At 44.5% G+C, this 16,085-nt stretch overlaps 1 protein-coding gene across 1 annotated transcript in view; it reads left to right on the top strand.

Annotated features, from left to right (window-relative positions):
* The first annotated feature begins 1,200 nt into the window (after positions 1 to 1,200).
* LOC311150576 (schwannomin-interacting protein 1-like) overlaps positions 1,201 to 16,085 on the top strand; it is a 29,584-nt gene continuing 14,699 nt past the window's right edge. Inside the window, exons 1-4 of the mRNA XM_084188053.1 lie at positions 1,201 to 1,280; positions 6,328 to 6,440; positions 13,791 to 13,908; positions 15,758 to 15,961. Coding sequence (XP_084044179.1) covers positions 1,251 to 1,280; positions 6,328 to 6,440; positions 13,791 to 13,908; positions 15,758 to 15,961 — 465 coding nt within the window. The 5' untranslated portion in view covers positions 1,201 to 1,250. The remainder of the gene's footprint in view (positions 1,281 to 6,327; positions 6,441 to 13,790; positions 13,909 to 15,757; positions 15,962 to 16,085) is intronic.

Below are 16,085 nucleotides of genomic sequence, written 5' to 3'. Positions count from 1 at the left end.
ACTCTCTCTCTCTCTCTCTCTCTCTCTCTCTCTCTCTCGTGCGCTCTCTCTTTCGTGCGCGCACTCTCTCTCTCTCTCTCTCTCTCTCTCTCTCTCTCTCTCTCTCTCTCATTCACTCTCGCGCGCGTGCTCTCTCTCTCCTTTTCTATCTCTCTTCCACTCTAACACCGAACAGACCTCAGCCAGCCAGTGAAAGTGTAGAGTGAGCAATTAACTGGAAACCGATCCATGATTTGACCAATCAGTTGTCATGTGATGAGATGAGGAAGTGGGGGACCATTCCAGCTACAGTCACTGGTTTTCAATGGTACCCTGTGGACTAAGTATTTCCTCTCTATTTATTTTATAGCCACAGTATAATAGATTAAGTGAAGTGACGGAGGATGACTCAAAAGGTTCATTAGTTTAATCAGCCACAGTGACACAGCAGCACCCTGAGAGCCGAGTGTGTGTGTGTGTGTGTGTGTGTGTGTGTGCATGCCTTCTCTTTGTCTTATGACTCACCACACTTGGACTGATGGTCAAGAGAGAGGAACAATCCTCCAGGAGGAAAACAAACAAAGTGTACACTCAAAAACATACATGTACAATCATGTACACAAACACGGCATTAGGTGAATGTTAGGTTTGCCAACATCCTGGTCAGCTCTCCTTCCACTGTTTTGCCTCCAGTGGAACAGATGATACCTCACATTATACAACAGTCTTGCTCTTTGCATAATATCCTGAATATCATTTCAATCTGGTAAAGGAGATTACATTTAGCCTAGTCTCTCCACCTCACATTCACTCCCATCCTAATTCTCTATCTATCTCAACATCTCTCCTTGAATTTCTCCCTTCACATTTCTTCATCTTCCCATCTCTCCCTTTCACGCTTCATCAATCATGTTGTTCCCATGGTGGAATGGAGCGATAGGGAGATGGAGGTAGAGAAAGAGGGGAATGGAGGATACAGAGAAAGAGAGAGAGATGGAGGAGCAGATATGTCTGGGAAGCTGCAGCCATGCTAACAGTCACCAGGAGGAGAGTAGTAGAGAGTGCCCACGTCTTTCCATCAGCTGCGCAGACTCTCCCCCTCCTACCTTCCTTCTCTCTATCCATCCCCCTCCCTCCTTCTCTCCTCCCTCCTTCTCTCCTCCCTCCCACGTTCTTCTGCGTGTAGCTGTGGTATATGAGTGGGTCTCCTGGGTCTAGCTCACTGCAGTGTATGGAAGGGTAGGGCTGCTGCCTGTACAATGCGCTGAAGGATGGTACACCAGGAGAAACGTATTTACCAGGTGTGTGTTTGTAGTATAATGTATACCATGTATTCAAATACCGAATGTGTTAGCTTAATATAGGTATGTTAGGTGAATGTGTGGGTTATGTGTACGTGTGTGATTTTATCATGTAAGGGTGTGTCCGTGTGTATATTTGACCTGATTGTGCGTGTATTTCCGACTACATACATTAGCCTGTAGTTTTTGCTGTGCCATCCTGTGTGTGTGTACATTTCTGGTGTGTATGCTTTTTTTATGTGTGCATTTCTGCATAGGTGCTGTTTCTCCTAGGTGGGTGTGGACATTTTGTACAATGTACATTGCATGAGAGTTTGTTTGAGAGTAGGTTTATGCCATGCTTTTAACAGTAATACATATCATATACCTAAAACACCATACAGGGTGTGCTGTTTATTACATATGTTTCATATGGGCTATGTGGTCTATCTACCCAGTAGGACAGTACCTGGCTGTGTGTAGATGGTCTGTCTACCCAGTAGGACAGTACCTGGCTGTGTGTAGATGGTTTATCTACCCAGTAGGACAGTACCTGGCTGTGTGTAGATGGTCTATCTACCCAGTAGGACAGTACCTGGCTGTGTGTAGATGGTCTATCTACCCAGTAGGACAGTACCTGGCTGTGTGTGTAGATGGTCTGTCTACCCAGTAGGACAGTACCTGGCTGTGTGTAGATGGTTTATCTACCCAGTAGGACAGTACCTGGCTGTGTGTAGATGGTCTATCTACCCAGTAGGACAGTACCTGGCTGTGTGTAGATGGTCTATCTACCCAGTAGGACAGTACCTGGCTGTGTGTGTAGATGGTCTGTCTACCCAGTAGGACAGTACCTGGCTGTGTGTAGATGGTTTATCTACCCAGTAGGACAGTACCTGGCTGTGTGTAGATGGTCTATCTACCCAGTAGGACAGTACCTGGCTGTGTGTGTAGATGGTCTATCTACCCAGTAGGACAGTACCTGGCTGTGTGTGTAGATGGTTTATCTACCCAGTAGGACAGTACCTGGCTGTGTATGTAGATGGTCTGTCTACCCAGTAGGACAGTACCTGGCTGTGTATGTAGATGGTCTATCTACCCAGTAGGACAGTACCTGGCTGTGTGTGTAGATGGTTTATCTACCCAGTAGGACAGTACCTGGCTGTGTATGTAGATGGTCTGTCTACCCAGTAGGACAGTACCTGGCTGTGTGTAGATGGTCTATCTACCCAGTAGGACAGTACCTGGCTATGTGGTCTATCTACCCAGTAGGACAGTACCTGGCTATGTGGTCTATCTACCCAGTAGGACAGTACCTGGCTGTGTGTGTAGATGGTCTATCTACCCAGTAGGACAGTACCTGGCTGTGTGTAGATGGTCTATCTACCCAGTAGGACAGTACCTGGCTGTGTGTAGATGGTCTATCTACCCAGTAGGACAGTACCTGGCTGTGTGTGTAGATGGTCTATCTACCCAGTAGGACAGTACCTGGCTGTGTGTGTAGATGGTCTATCTACCCAGTAGGACAGTACCTGGCTGTGTGTGTAGATGGTCTATCTACCCAGTAGGACAGTACCTGGCTGTGTGTAGATGGTCTATCAGTAGGATAGTTCCTGGCTCGGTCTCCAGTGGGAGGAGACTAGAGTGGGTGGAATGTTGGCTGCTTCCTCTACAATGGGAGTGTCCATCTGTGATTTATGACGTTACATCACAGCCCATCTGTCTGTGTGTGTGTGTGTTTCTGTTTGTTTCTATGTTTGTGCGTGTTCATGTTCGTGTTTGTGCTTGTTGTTGTTGTATTTCTGTGTTTGTGAGTGCGTATGTGTGGTATGGGCAATGCATAATAGATTTGAGAGGAGGTATGTATTTGTTGTGATGTGTGTTGGTGTTTGTGTGTTGCGGTGATGTGTGAGTGCATGTGTTGGCACAGTCTATGAATGGGCAGGAGGAAGTGTGGGTAGAGTCTAAAATGTGTCAATCAATTTATTTATGAAGCCCTTTTTACATCAGCAGATGTCACAAAGTGCTATACAGAAACCCAGCCTAAAACCCCCAACAGCAAGCAATGCAGATGTTGAAATGTGTGTGTATGTGTGTGTGTGTGTGTGTGTGTGTGTGTGTGTGTGTGTGTGTGTGTGTGTGTGTGTGTGTGTGTGTGTGTGTGTGTGTGTGTGTGTGTGTGTGTGTGTGTGTGTGTGTGTGTGTGTGTGCGTGCGCGTGTGATACAACACATACTACAAGTGGGCCTGAGGGATATGGGCCCAGTAATGGACTCTAAATATAACATTAGTGTGGAAAAACTGGAAAGGAAAATCATGTTTACTGTAGCACGATGCATTTTCATTGGTTCTCTTTCTACACTGTATGTGGTTGCAGGAGCAGGTCTTTGAGAAGATAGGATATGTACATCAACCTAAAAGCTATATGACATAAACAACCTGCCCAGGACAAAATGTGCTTTGGATGTAGTGGGTAGAGAGAACAAACTGAAAAAATAAGGAGAGGAGGAAGAAACTGAGAAATAGAGATAGGGGTGGATAATAGAATAAATAGTCAGGAATGGAAAATGGGACAGATCAGGTGAAGCAGGAAATAGAAGAGAGGTAAGATGAGATGAAATCAGTGCGAGGTGATTGGACATTTTCTGGCCCATCAAAATTGTCCTTTGACAGGTCCAGTGAGTGTGTGTTGATCATAGAGATACTATCAAATGACTCTAATTCCTAATTCTATGGTGTTGATGGCCATTATTGATGACCTCACAATAGGCAGCCTATCTACTGAAGGCTATTGATGGTGACCTCGATGAGTGTTTCTTTGTCGCTCCGCCACTCACTGTTGAAAACTAGGCTACAATAGTGAATAGGAGGGACGTGTGTCTATTTATGTGGTGTGTTTATAAAAATACAGTACCAGTCAAAAGTTTGGACACACCTACTCAGGGTTTTTCTTTATTTTTACTATTTTCTACATTGTGGAATAATAGTGAAGACATCAAAACTATGAAATAGCACATATGGAATCATGTAGTAACCAAAAAAGTGTTCAACAAATATATTTTATATTCTCTCAACCAGCTTCACCTGGAATGCTTTTCCAACAGTCATAAAGGAGTTCCCACATATGGTGAGCACTTTTTGGCTGCTTTTCCTTCACTCTGCCGTCCGACTCATCCCAAACCATCTCAATTGGTTTGAGGTCGGGGGATTGTGGAGGCCAGGTCATCTGATGCAGCACTCCATCACTCTCCTTCTTGGTAAAATAGCCCTTACGCAGCCTGGAGGTGTGTTGGGTCATTGTCCTGTTGAAAAACAAATGATAGTCCCACTAAGCCCAAACAAGATGGGATGGTGTATCGCTGCAGAATGCTGTGGTAGCAATGCTGGTTAGTGTGCCTTGAATTCTAAATAAATCACAGACATTGTCACCAGCAAAGCACCCCCACACCCCCACACCATAACAGATCCTCCTCCATGCTTTACGGTGGGAACTACAAATGCGGAGATCATCCGTACACCCACACCGCGTCTCACAAAGACACAGCGGTTGGAACCAAAAATCTCCCATTTGGACTCCAGACCAAAGGACAAATTTCCACCGGCCTAATGTCCATTGCTCGTGTTTCTTGGCCCAAGCAGGTCTCTTCTTCTTATTGGTGTCCTTTAGTAGTGGTTTCTTTGCAGCAATTCGACCATGAAGGCCTGATTCACACAGTCCCCTCTGAACAGTTGATGTTGAGATATGTCTATGACTTGAACTCTGTGAAGCATTTATTTGCAATTTCTGAGGCTGGTAACTCTAATGAACTTATCCTCTGCAGCAGAGGTAACTCTGGGTCTTCCATTCCTGTGGCGGTCCTCATGAGAGCCAGTTTCATCATAGCGCTTGATGGTATTTGCGACTGCACTTGAAGAAACTTTCAAAGTAATGATGGACTGTCATTTCTCTTTGCTTATTTGAGCTGTTCTTGCCATAATATGGACTTGGTCTTTTACCAAATATGGCTATCTTCTGTATACCCCCCCTACCTTGTCACAACACAACTGATTGGCTCAAACGCATTAAGAAGGAAATAAATTCAATTAATTAACTTTTAAGAAGGCACACCTGTTAATTGAAATGCATTCCAGGTGACTACCTCATGAAGCTGGTTGCGAGAATGCCAAGAGTGTGCAAAGCTGTCATCAAGGCAAAGGGGGTCTATTTGAAGAATCTCAAATATAAAATATAGTTTGATTTGTTTAACACTTTTTTGGTTACTACATGATTCCATATGTGTTATTTCATAGTTGTGATGTCTTCACTATTATTCTACAATGTAAAAATAGCAAAAATAAAGAAAAACCCTTGAATGAGTAGGTGTGTCCAAACTTTTGACTGGTAGTGTACATATGAGTGCACTTCTCTCCATCTATAAATGGCCTTTGATCTATGTGGGGTGAACGTTTGGGAGGTATGGAGTATTTTTATACGTTCAAGTGTGATCCTATTAGTGGTTTGTGGTGTATTGTGCTATATGTGATGTGTATGCTGTATGTGTATGTTATGGTATTTGTGTGATAAGAGTATGTGTGATGCGTTCATGTGTGTGGGTGTAAGTGTGTGTGTGTGGTTGTAAGTGTGTGTTTTCCTCTTGGCGTGCGTAGCTCTTTCCTTTCTCTTCGCGGCTCATTGAGTCAACAATGATTTCACCTTTAGAATGAACTCAGACTTCATTACAACGCTCCATCCATCCCTTCTTCGCCATTCCTCCACTCATCTCTTCTCTTTGTGTGCTTGTGTGACCATACTCCAATTATACATCCCCCTATTGCTTTGGTTTAAGCAAGAGCATGCATTATTCGTTGTAATACTGACATTTGTTTTGCGTTTTATTTAATTTGCTCAGAATATTTTAATGTTGTCCAATCATCTTAGTTTACTGTGTCTCTTAAAGACTCCAATACATGAAAATCCTTAATCTTTATCATTGATGCCTGTTTTTATCATTAGGGTTTTTACTTCAGGTTTATTGTGGTATTGTAGTATTATTGGAGTATTGATCTGTTCTATTTGGCTCTACCTCCACCAGGCCCAGAGGAATGACAGAGAGTCCATCAGGCAGAAGCTGGCTCTTGGCAGTTTCTATGACGACGAAGAGCCAGTCATCTACAACAGCTGCAGCAAGAACGGCCTTCCCTCCCGGTGGGTTTGTGTTATGGTGATAATGTTTGTGTGTGTGCATGCGTACATGTTTCTTTTTGCTTGTGTTCTCTACGTGAAATAGGTAGGGTCAAATGAAACCTTTTGAGTTTACTGTAGTGTGTGTTGTAGTATTATGAAATAAGACATTGACCATCCTTTCGGGACAGTTTCAGCTACTGCAACAGTAAAATGTGACAATAGCATCATTATATAAATATTGAGAGTAAGTTGTATAGCACTCTTTCCACCACTAGATGGTGTGGTGCTGTAGAGCTCAGTGAGTATTCGATATACAGTACTTTCTAGTGGAAGCGCTCTAGGCACAGGTCTAGGATTAGTTTACCCTCTGCCAAAAACTGACCGGCTCAGATTAGCGTCTCTAGGGGAAGCCTCATCCTTGAATAGAGAGTACTCAAATATAAACCATGTGGTATTGGTGAATATTCCATCTTGACAACAGGCAGGCAGGGTGGAATTACTACCATATTACACTGAACAAAAATATAAACACAACATGCAACAATTTCAAATATTTCACTGAGTTACAGTTCATTTAAGGAAATCAGTCAATTGAAATGAATTCATCAGGCCCTAATGTATGGATTTCACATGACTGGAAATACAGATATGCATCTGTTGGTCACATATACCTTTAAAAAAAAGTAGGGGCGTGGATCAGAAAACCAGTCAGTATCTGGTGTGACCACCATTTGCCTCATGCAGCGCGACACATTCCATCGCATAGAGTTGATCAGGCTGTTGATTGTGACCTGTGGAAGGTTGTTCCACTCCTCTTCAATGGCTGTGCGAATAAGCTGGATATTGGCGGGAACTGGAACACGCTGTCGTACACGTTGATCCAGAGCATCCCAAACATGCCCTGGACACCATATGTGAATTGATTGCCCCCCATTTATCCTCAGAGTTTGTACTGCTTGGTGACCTAAATTGGGATATGCTTAATACCCCAGCCATCCTACAATCCAAGCTAGATGCCCTCAACCTCACGCAAATTATCAACAAACCTACCAGGTACAACCCTAAATCCATAAACATGGGTACCCTCATAGATATCATCCTGACTAACATACCCTCTAAATACACCTCAGCTGTCTTCAACCAGGATCTCAGCGATCACTGCCTTATTGCCTGCGTCCGTAACGGGTCCGCAGTCAAACGACCACCCCTCATCACTGTCAAACGCTCCCTAAAACACTTTAGCGAGGAGGCCTTCCTAATTGACCTGGCCCAGGTATCCTGGATGGATATAGATCTCATTCCGTCAGTAGAGGATGCCTGGTTGTTCCTTAAAAGTAATTTCCTCTCAATCTTAAATAAACATGCCCCATTCAAAAAATACAGAACTAAGAACCGATATAGCCCCTGGTTCTCCTCAGACTTGACTGCCCTTGACCAGCACAAAAACATCCTGTGGCGTACAGCATTAGCATCAAATAGCCCCCGCGATATGCAACTTTTCAGGGAAGTTAGGAACCAATATACACAAGCAGTCAGGAAAGCAAAGGCTAACTTTTTCAAACAGAAATTTGCATCCTGTAGCACTAACTCCAAAAAGTTTTGGGACACTGTAAAGTCCATGGAGAATAAGAGCACTTCCTCCCAGCTGCCCACTGCACTGAGGCTAGGAAACACTATCACCACCGATAAATCTACAATAATCGAGAATTTCAACAAGCATTTTGCTACAGCTGGCCATGCTTTCCATCTGGCTACCACTAACCCGGCCACCAACTCTGCACCCTCTGCTGCAACTTGCCCATGCCCCCCCCACTTCTCCTTCACACAAATTCAGACAGCTGATGTTTTGAAAGCGCTGCAAAATCTGGACCCCTACAAATCAGCTGGGCTAGACAATCTGGACCCTTTCTTTCTAAAACTAGCCGCCGAAATTGTCGCAACCCCTATTACTAGTCTGTTCAACCTCTCTTTCATAACGTCTGAGATCCCCAGAGATTGGAAAGCTGCCGCGGTCATCCCCCTCTTCAAAGGGGGTGACACTAGATCCAAACTGCTACAGACCTATATCCATCCTGCCCTGCCTTTCGAAAGTATTCGAAAGCCAAGTTAACAAACAGATCATCGACCATTTTGAATACCACCGTACCTTCTCCGCTATGCAATCCGGTTTCCGAGCTGGTCACGGGTGCACTTCAGCCACGCTCAAGGTCCTAAACGATATTATAACCGCGATTGATAATAGACAGTACTGTGCAGCCGTCTTCATCGACCTGGCCAAGGCTTTCGACTCTGTCAACCACCGCATTCTTATTGGCAGACTAAATAGCCTTGGTTTCTCAAATGACTGCCTCGCCTGGTTCACCAACTACTTCTCAGATAGAGTTCAGTGTGTCAAATCGGAGGGCCTGTTGTCTGGACCTATGGCAGTCTCTATGGGGGTGCCACAGGGTTCAATTCTTGGGCCGACACTTTTCTCCGTGTATATCAATGATGTCGCTCTTGCTGCTGGTGACTCTCAGATCCACCTCTACGCAGACGACACCATTTTGTATACATCTGGCCCTTCATTGGACACTGTGTTAACAAACCTCCAAACGAGCTTCAATGCCATACAACAATCCTTCAGTAGCCTTCAACTGCTCTTAAACACTAGTAAAACTAAATGCATGCTTTTCAATCGAACGCTGCTAGCACCTGCCCACCCGACTAGAATCACCACTCTCGACGGGTCTGACCTAGAGTATGTGGACAACTACAAATATCTAGGTGTCTGGTTAGACTGTAAACTCAACTTCCAGACTCACATAAAGAATCTCCAATCCAAAGTTAAATCTAGAATCGGCTTCCTATTTCGCAACAAAGCCTCCTTCACTCATGCTGCCAAACATGCCCTCGTAAAACTGACTATCCTACCGATCCTTGACTTCGGCGATGTCATTTACAAAATAGCCTCCAACACTCTACTCAGCAAATTGGATGTAGTCTATCACAGTGCCATCCGTTTTGTCTCCAAAGCCCCATACACTACCCACCACTGTGACCTGTACGCTCTTGTTGGCTGGTCCTCACTACATGTTCGTCGTCAAACCCACTGGCTCCAGGCCATCTATAAATCACTGCTAGGCAAATCCCCGCCTTATCTTAGCTCATTGGTCACCATAGCAGCACCCACCCGTAGTCTGCGCTCCAGCAGGTATATCTCTCTGGTCATTCCCAAAGCCAACACCTCCTTTGGCCGCCATTCCTTCCAGTTCTCTGCTGCCAATGACTGGAACGAATTGCAAAAATCTCTGAAGCTGGAGACTCTTATCTCCCTCAATAACTTTAAGCATCAGTTGTCAGAGCACCTTACCGATCACTGCACCTGTACACAGCCCATCTGAAATTAGCCCACCCAACTACCTCATCCCTATATTGTTATTTATTTTGCTCTTTTGCACCCCAGTATCTCTATTTGCACATAATCTCTTGCACATCTAGCATTCCAGTGTTAATACTATTGTAATTATTCTGCACTATAGCCTATTTATTGCCTTACCTCCATAACTTGCTACATTTGCACACACTGTATATATATTTTCTGTTGTATTTCTGACTTTATGTTTATTTTTACCCCATATGTAACTCTGTGTTGTTTTTATTGCACTACTTTGCTTTATCTTGGCCAGGTCGCAGTTGTAAATGAGAACCTGTTCTCAACTGGCTTACCTGGTTAAATAAAGGTGAAAAAAATAAAATAAAATAAAATAATGCTCAGTGGGTGACATGTCTGGTGAGTATGTAGGCCATGGTACAACTGGGACATTTTCAACTGTACAGATCCTTGCTAAATGGGGCTGTGCGTGCATCATCATGCTGAAACATGAGGTGATGGCAGCGGATCAATGGCACAACAATGGGCCTATCGTCCACGGTATCTCTGTGCATTCAAATTGCCATCGATAAAATGCAATTGTGTTCATTGTCTGTAGCTTATGCCTGCCCATACCTTAACCCCACCGCCACCATGGGGCACTCTGTTCACAATGTTGACATCAGCAAACCACTCGCCCACACGACGCCATACACGCTGTTTGCCATCTGCCCCGTACAGTTGAAGCCGAGATTCATCCATGAAGAGCACACTTCTCCAGCATGCCAGTGGCCATTGAAGGTGAACATTTACCCACTGAAGTCGGTTACGACACCGAACTGCAGTCAGGTCAAGACCCTGGTGAGGACGACGAGAATGCAGATGAGCTTCCCTGAGACGGTTTATGACTGTGCAGAAAGTCTCAGACCATTCCGCTGGTGAAGAAGCCGGATGTGGAGGTTCTGGGCTTGTGTGGTTACCCATGGTCTGCGGTTTTGACGCCAGTTGGATGTACTGCCAAATTCTTTAAAACGACGTTGGAGGCGGCTTATGGTGGAGAAATTAACATTCAATTATTTGGCAACAGCTCTGGTGGACATTACTGCAGTCAGCATGCCAATTGTGCACTCCCTCAAAACTTGAGACATCTGTGGCATTGTGTTGTGTGACAAAACTGCACATTTTAGAGTGGCCTTTTAAGAAAAAGCCATATCTCAGACTGGCCAATAAAAATAAAAGATTAAGATGGGCAGTCTGAGATATGTTTTTTTTTTCAACTCTGCCTAGAAGGTCAGCATCCCGGAGTCGCCTCTTCTCTGTTTACGTTAAGACTGGTGTTTTGCGGGTACTATTTAATGAAGCTGCCAGTTGAGGACCTGTGAGGTGCCTGTTTCTCAAACTAGACACTCTAATGTATTTGTCCTCTTGCTCAGTTGTGCACCGGGGCCTCCCAATTCTCTTTCTATTCTGGTTAGAGACAGTTTGCGCCGTTCTGTGAAGGGAGTAGTACACAGCGTTGTACGAGATCTTCAGTTTCTTGGAAATTTCTCTCATAGAATAGCCTTCATTTCTCAGAACAAGAATAGACTGACGAGTTTCAGAAGAAAGTTATTTGTTTATGGCCATTTTGAGCCTGTAATCGAACCCACAATTGCTGATGCTCCAGATACTCAACTAGTCTCAAGAAGGCCAGTTTTATTGCTTCTTTAATCAGCACAACAGTTTTTAGCTGTGCTAACATAATTGCAAAAGGGTTTTCTAATGATCAATTAGCCTTTTAAAATGATAAACTTGGATTAGCAAACACAATGTGCCATTGGAACACAGGACTGATGGTTGCTGATAATGGGCCTCTGTACGCCTATGTAGATATTCCATTAAAAATCAGCCATTTACAACATTAACAATGTCTACACTGTATTTCTGATCAATTTTATGTTATTTTAACAGTAGTGTATATACTGTATTCTATTTTACAGTATTTTAGTCAATACCACTCCGACATTGCTCTATCTAATATTTATATATTTCTTAATTCCATTCTTTTACTTTTAGATTTGTGTGTATTGTTGTGAATTGTTAGATACTACTGCACTGTTGGAGCTAGGAACACAAGCATTTCGCTACAACCGCAATAACATCTGCTAAATATGTGTAGGTGACCAATAACATTTGATTTGATTTGAAGAACATATTACACCCACACACTGTAGGTTTGTGAATACCAAAATGCATGAGTATAGACACAAGGTTAATCGAATCCCTCAGAAACTGCATGTCTCTCTGACGCGTGAACATGAGTGCCTACACCTTGCTCTTTTCCTAGAAAAGAGGTAGGAGTTTAGTCAAATTAAAGGGGACCGCCCCCAGTCCAGTTTAGGGAAGCGCTCATCTGTCTGTGGTCTAGCCACTGGAAATAAAGAAGTGTTGGCTTTTTCTGTCCACTGCTCCTATTGGATGTTCTCTTGTCACATGACACTTAGTGAAGGTCAAACTGTAACAACTGGTACATTGTAAGTTGGAAAATCCAATGTGAACAGGCATTTGGGGGTTGGGTGTGGTTCCTCACTTCATGTTTTGTTAGAGCTTGAATGAATGAGGTTAGTATGAGCTGTTATCATCACTCTGGCCAAGAGACTGTCAGCCACAGCTGGCTGGTGGGACCTTAATTGGGGACGAATGGCTGGAATGGAATGACATGTGTTTGATACTATTCCATTTACTCCATTCCAGCCATTATTATGAGCCGTCCTCCCCTCACCAGCCTCCTGTGCTGTCAACGGTTCCAATTATTGTGTCATGTTGTGCGTTTGTTGTTTCATTGAACCTTTTGTTGTTGCTTGTTTTACCTATTGAGGAGGGAGCCTTATTGAGCCGGGTTTCGTAACCCTTGATGCTACACCTAATCTGTTACTAATAATAGTGATTGCATGATGTAAGCAATTGAAACCACACAATGCCCCAAACACCCTACATGATCCCTTCTGCCCTCTTTCACTCTCCTGTGCGGATTTGAGATGACTGGGTTGATGTAAAAGCAATAGTTCCACCTTTCATGATTTTTTTGAAAGGAACTTTCTGGAATGAAATGAAGCCCCAGATCTAAGATTCGCAAAGGACAGTGAAATGAAGCCAGGATTTTTTCCCCTGCCCCTGCACATTTGCTCATTTGCTCAATTCAATTCCAAATTGACCGCTAGCCGCTACCCTTAGGGGCTTTGTGTAGATCTAAAAGGATTGGAAAGAGAAAAGCAATATGGTGAAAATTCAAGCTAATGTATATATCAGTGGTCCACCTTGAGAATATTACCATACCTACTCAATAATTTCCTATCTACAGGAAATGCCTAAGGGTATAGGGTTATATGGGTCAATGTGGAATTTAGCCATTCTCTCTCCCCCTTCCTCCCTTTCTGTCTGTCGCTCCCCCTTTTCTCAGGTTGTAATTTGATTATACTCTCTCTCTCCCCCTCCCCCTCCCCTCCCCTCTCCCTCTCCCCCTCCATCTCTCTCTCTCTCTCTCTCTCTCTCTCTCTCTCTCTCTCTCTCTCTCTCTCTCCATCTCTCTCTCCCTCTCCCCCCTCCCTCTCTCTCTCCCTCCCTCTCTGTCTCACCCTCCCTCTCTCCCTCTCTCTCTCTCCCTCTCCTCCCTCTCTCTCTCTCTCTCTCCCTCCATCTCTCTCTCCCCTCTCTCTCTCCCTCCCTCTCTGTCTCTCCCTCCCTCCCTCTCTGTCTCTCCCTCTCTCTCTCTCTCTCTCTCTCTCTCTCTCTCTCTCTCTCTCTCTCTCTCTCTCTCTCTCTCTCTCTTCTCTCTCTCCCCCTCTCTCTCTCTCTCTCCATCTCTCTCTCCCTCTCTCCCTCCCTCTCTGTCTCTCCCTCCCTCTCTGTCTCTCCCTCTCTCTCTCTCTCTCTCTCTCTCTCTCTCTCTCTCTCTCTCTCTCTCTCCCCCTCTCTCTCTCTCTCTCTCTCTCTCTCTCTCTCTCTCTCTCTCTCTCTCTCTCTATGTCTCTCACTGTCAGGCCTCAGAGTGGTGTGAATCTGCAGGTCTGTTTTGTGAATGACAGCAGCAGTGACAAGGACAGTGATGCCGAGGACAGCAAGACAGAGACAAGCCTGGATACGCCGCTGTCACCCGTGGTACACACTGTGGATGTAAATGTGTGTGTGTGAGTTTGTGTGTGTTCTCCACATTCATTCACACAATTGATTCATTTGAACCTGACTTAACAGGAGAAAAAGAAGCAAATTGACTGTGGAATGTATGTGTGTGAGCATACACTTACACCAATGACGATGACTTTGAAGTACAGTGGGGGAAAAAAGTATTTAGTCAGCCACCAATTGTGCAAGTTCTCCCACTTAAAAAGATGAGAGAGGCCTGTAATTTTCATCATAGGTACACGTCAACTATGACAGACAAAATGAGAAAGAATAATCCAGAAAATCACATTGTAGGATTTTTAATGAATTTATTGGCAAATGATGGTGGAAAATAAGTATTTGGTCAATAACAAAAGTTTCTCAATACTTTGTTATATACCCTTTGTTGGCAATGACACAGGTCAAACGTTTTCTGTAAGTCTTCACAAGGTTTTCACACACTGTTTCTGGTATTTTGGCCCATTCCTCCATGCAGATCTCCTCTAGAGCAGTGATGTTTTGAGGCTGTCGCTGGGCAACACAGACTTTCAACTCCCTCCAAAGATTTTCTATGGGGTTGAGATCTGGAGACTGGCTAGGCCACTCCAGGACCTTGAAATGCTTCTTACGAAGCCACTCCTTCGTTGCCCGGGCGGTGTGTTTGGGATCATTGTCATGCTGAAAGACTCAGCCACGTTTCATCTTCAATGCCCTTGCTGATGGAAGGAGGTTTTCACTCAAAATCTCACGATACATGGCCCCATTCATTCTTTCCTTTACACGGATCAGTCGTCCTGGTCCCTTTGCAGAAAAACAGCCCCAAAGCATGATGTTTCCACCCCCATGCTTCACAGTAGGTATGGTGTTCTTTGGATGCAACTCAGCATTCTTTGTCCTCCAAACATGACGAGTTGAGTTTTTACCAAAAAGTTCTATTTTGGTTTCATCTGACCATATGACATTCTCCCAATCCTCTTCTGGATCATCCAAATGCACTTCAGACGGGCCTGGACATGTACTGGCTTAAGCAGGGGGACACGTCTTGCACTGCAGGATTTGAGTCCCTGGCGGCGTAGTGTGTTACTGATGGTAGGCTTTGTTACTTTGGTCCCAGCTCTCTGCAGGTCATTCACTAGGTCCCCCCGTGTGGTTCTGGGATTTTTGCTCACCGTTCTTGTGATCATTTTGACCCCACGGGGTGAGATCTTGCGTGGAGCCCCAGATCGAGGGAGATTATCAGTGGTCTTGTATGTCTTCCATTTCCTAATAATTGCTCCCACAGTTGATTTCTTCAAACCAAGCTGCTTACCTATTGCAGATTCAGTCTTTCCAGCCTGGTGCAGGTCTACAATTTTGTTTCTGGTGTCCTTTGACAGCTCTTTGGTCTTGGCCATAGTGGAGTTTGGAGTGTGACTGTTTGAGGTTGTGGACAGGTGTATTTTATACTGATAACAAGTTCAAACAGGTGCCATTAATACAGGTAACGAGTGGAGGACAGAGGAGCCTCTTAAAGAAGAAGTTACAGGTCTGTGAGAGCCAGAAATCTTGCTTGTTTGTAGGTGACCAAATACTTATTTTCCACCATAATTTGCAAATAAATTCATTAAAAATCCTACGATGTGATTTTCTGGATTTTTTTTCCTCAATTTGTCTGTCATAGTTGACGTGTACCTATGATGAAAATTACAGGCATCTCTCATCTTTTTAAGTGGGAGAACTTGCACAATTGGTGGCTGACTAAATACTTTTTTCCCCCACTGTATGTATGTATAGGGGACGTGGGTAATCATACATTATCGTCTATGATTCTGTATAATCACTCTGGTGTACATATGTGTTTTTCCAGAGTAAGCAGAGTTCGTCCCTGTCGGACCGGGACACAGGCGAGGAGGACTCGGACCCCCTGGAGGAATGTGGCTTCTGGCGAGTGCAGCGGCGGCTCCAGGAGGAGGCCCGGGTGGCGCTGGCGTTGGCTCGCCCCATGGCCCGCATGCAGGTGGAGGTAGAGAGACAGATCCAGCTCCACCGCCGCTCGCCCGTCGCTGACCTGGTCAGTGTGTGTGTTGTAGACCTGTCATTTCTGATAAGTTGACTTGGCTGGAGAGAGAGGAGACTTGAGGCCATGGTGTGATTGAAGTAACACATTTAATACAGAATTATTCTGGCTAAATGCA

Source organism: Coregonus lavaretus (assembly GCF_964263955.1).
Source record: "Coregonus lavaretus genome assembly, chromosome: 23".
NCBI lineage: Eukaryota > Metazoa > Chordata > Actinopteri > Salmoniformes > Salmonidae > Coregonus > Coregonus lavaretus.
This window is presented reverse-complemented; position numbering and strand designations above follow the sequence as displayed.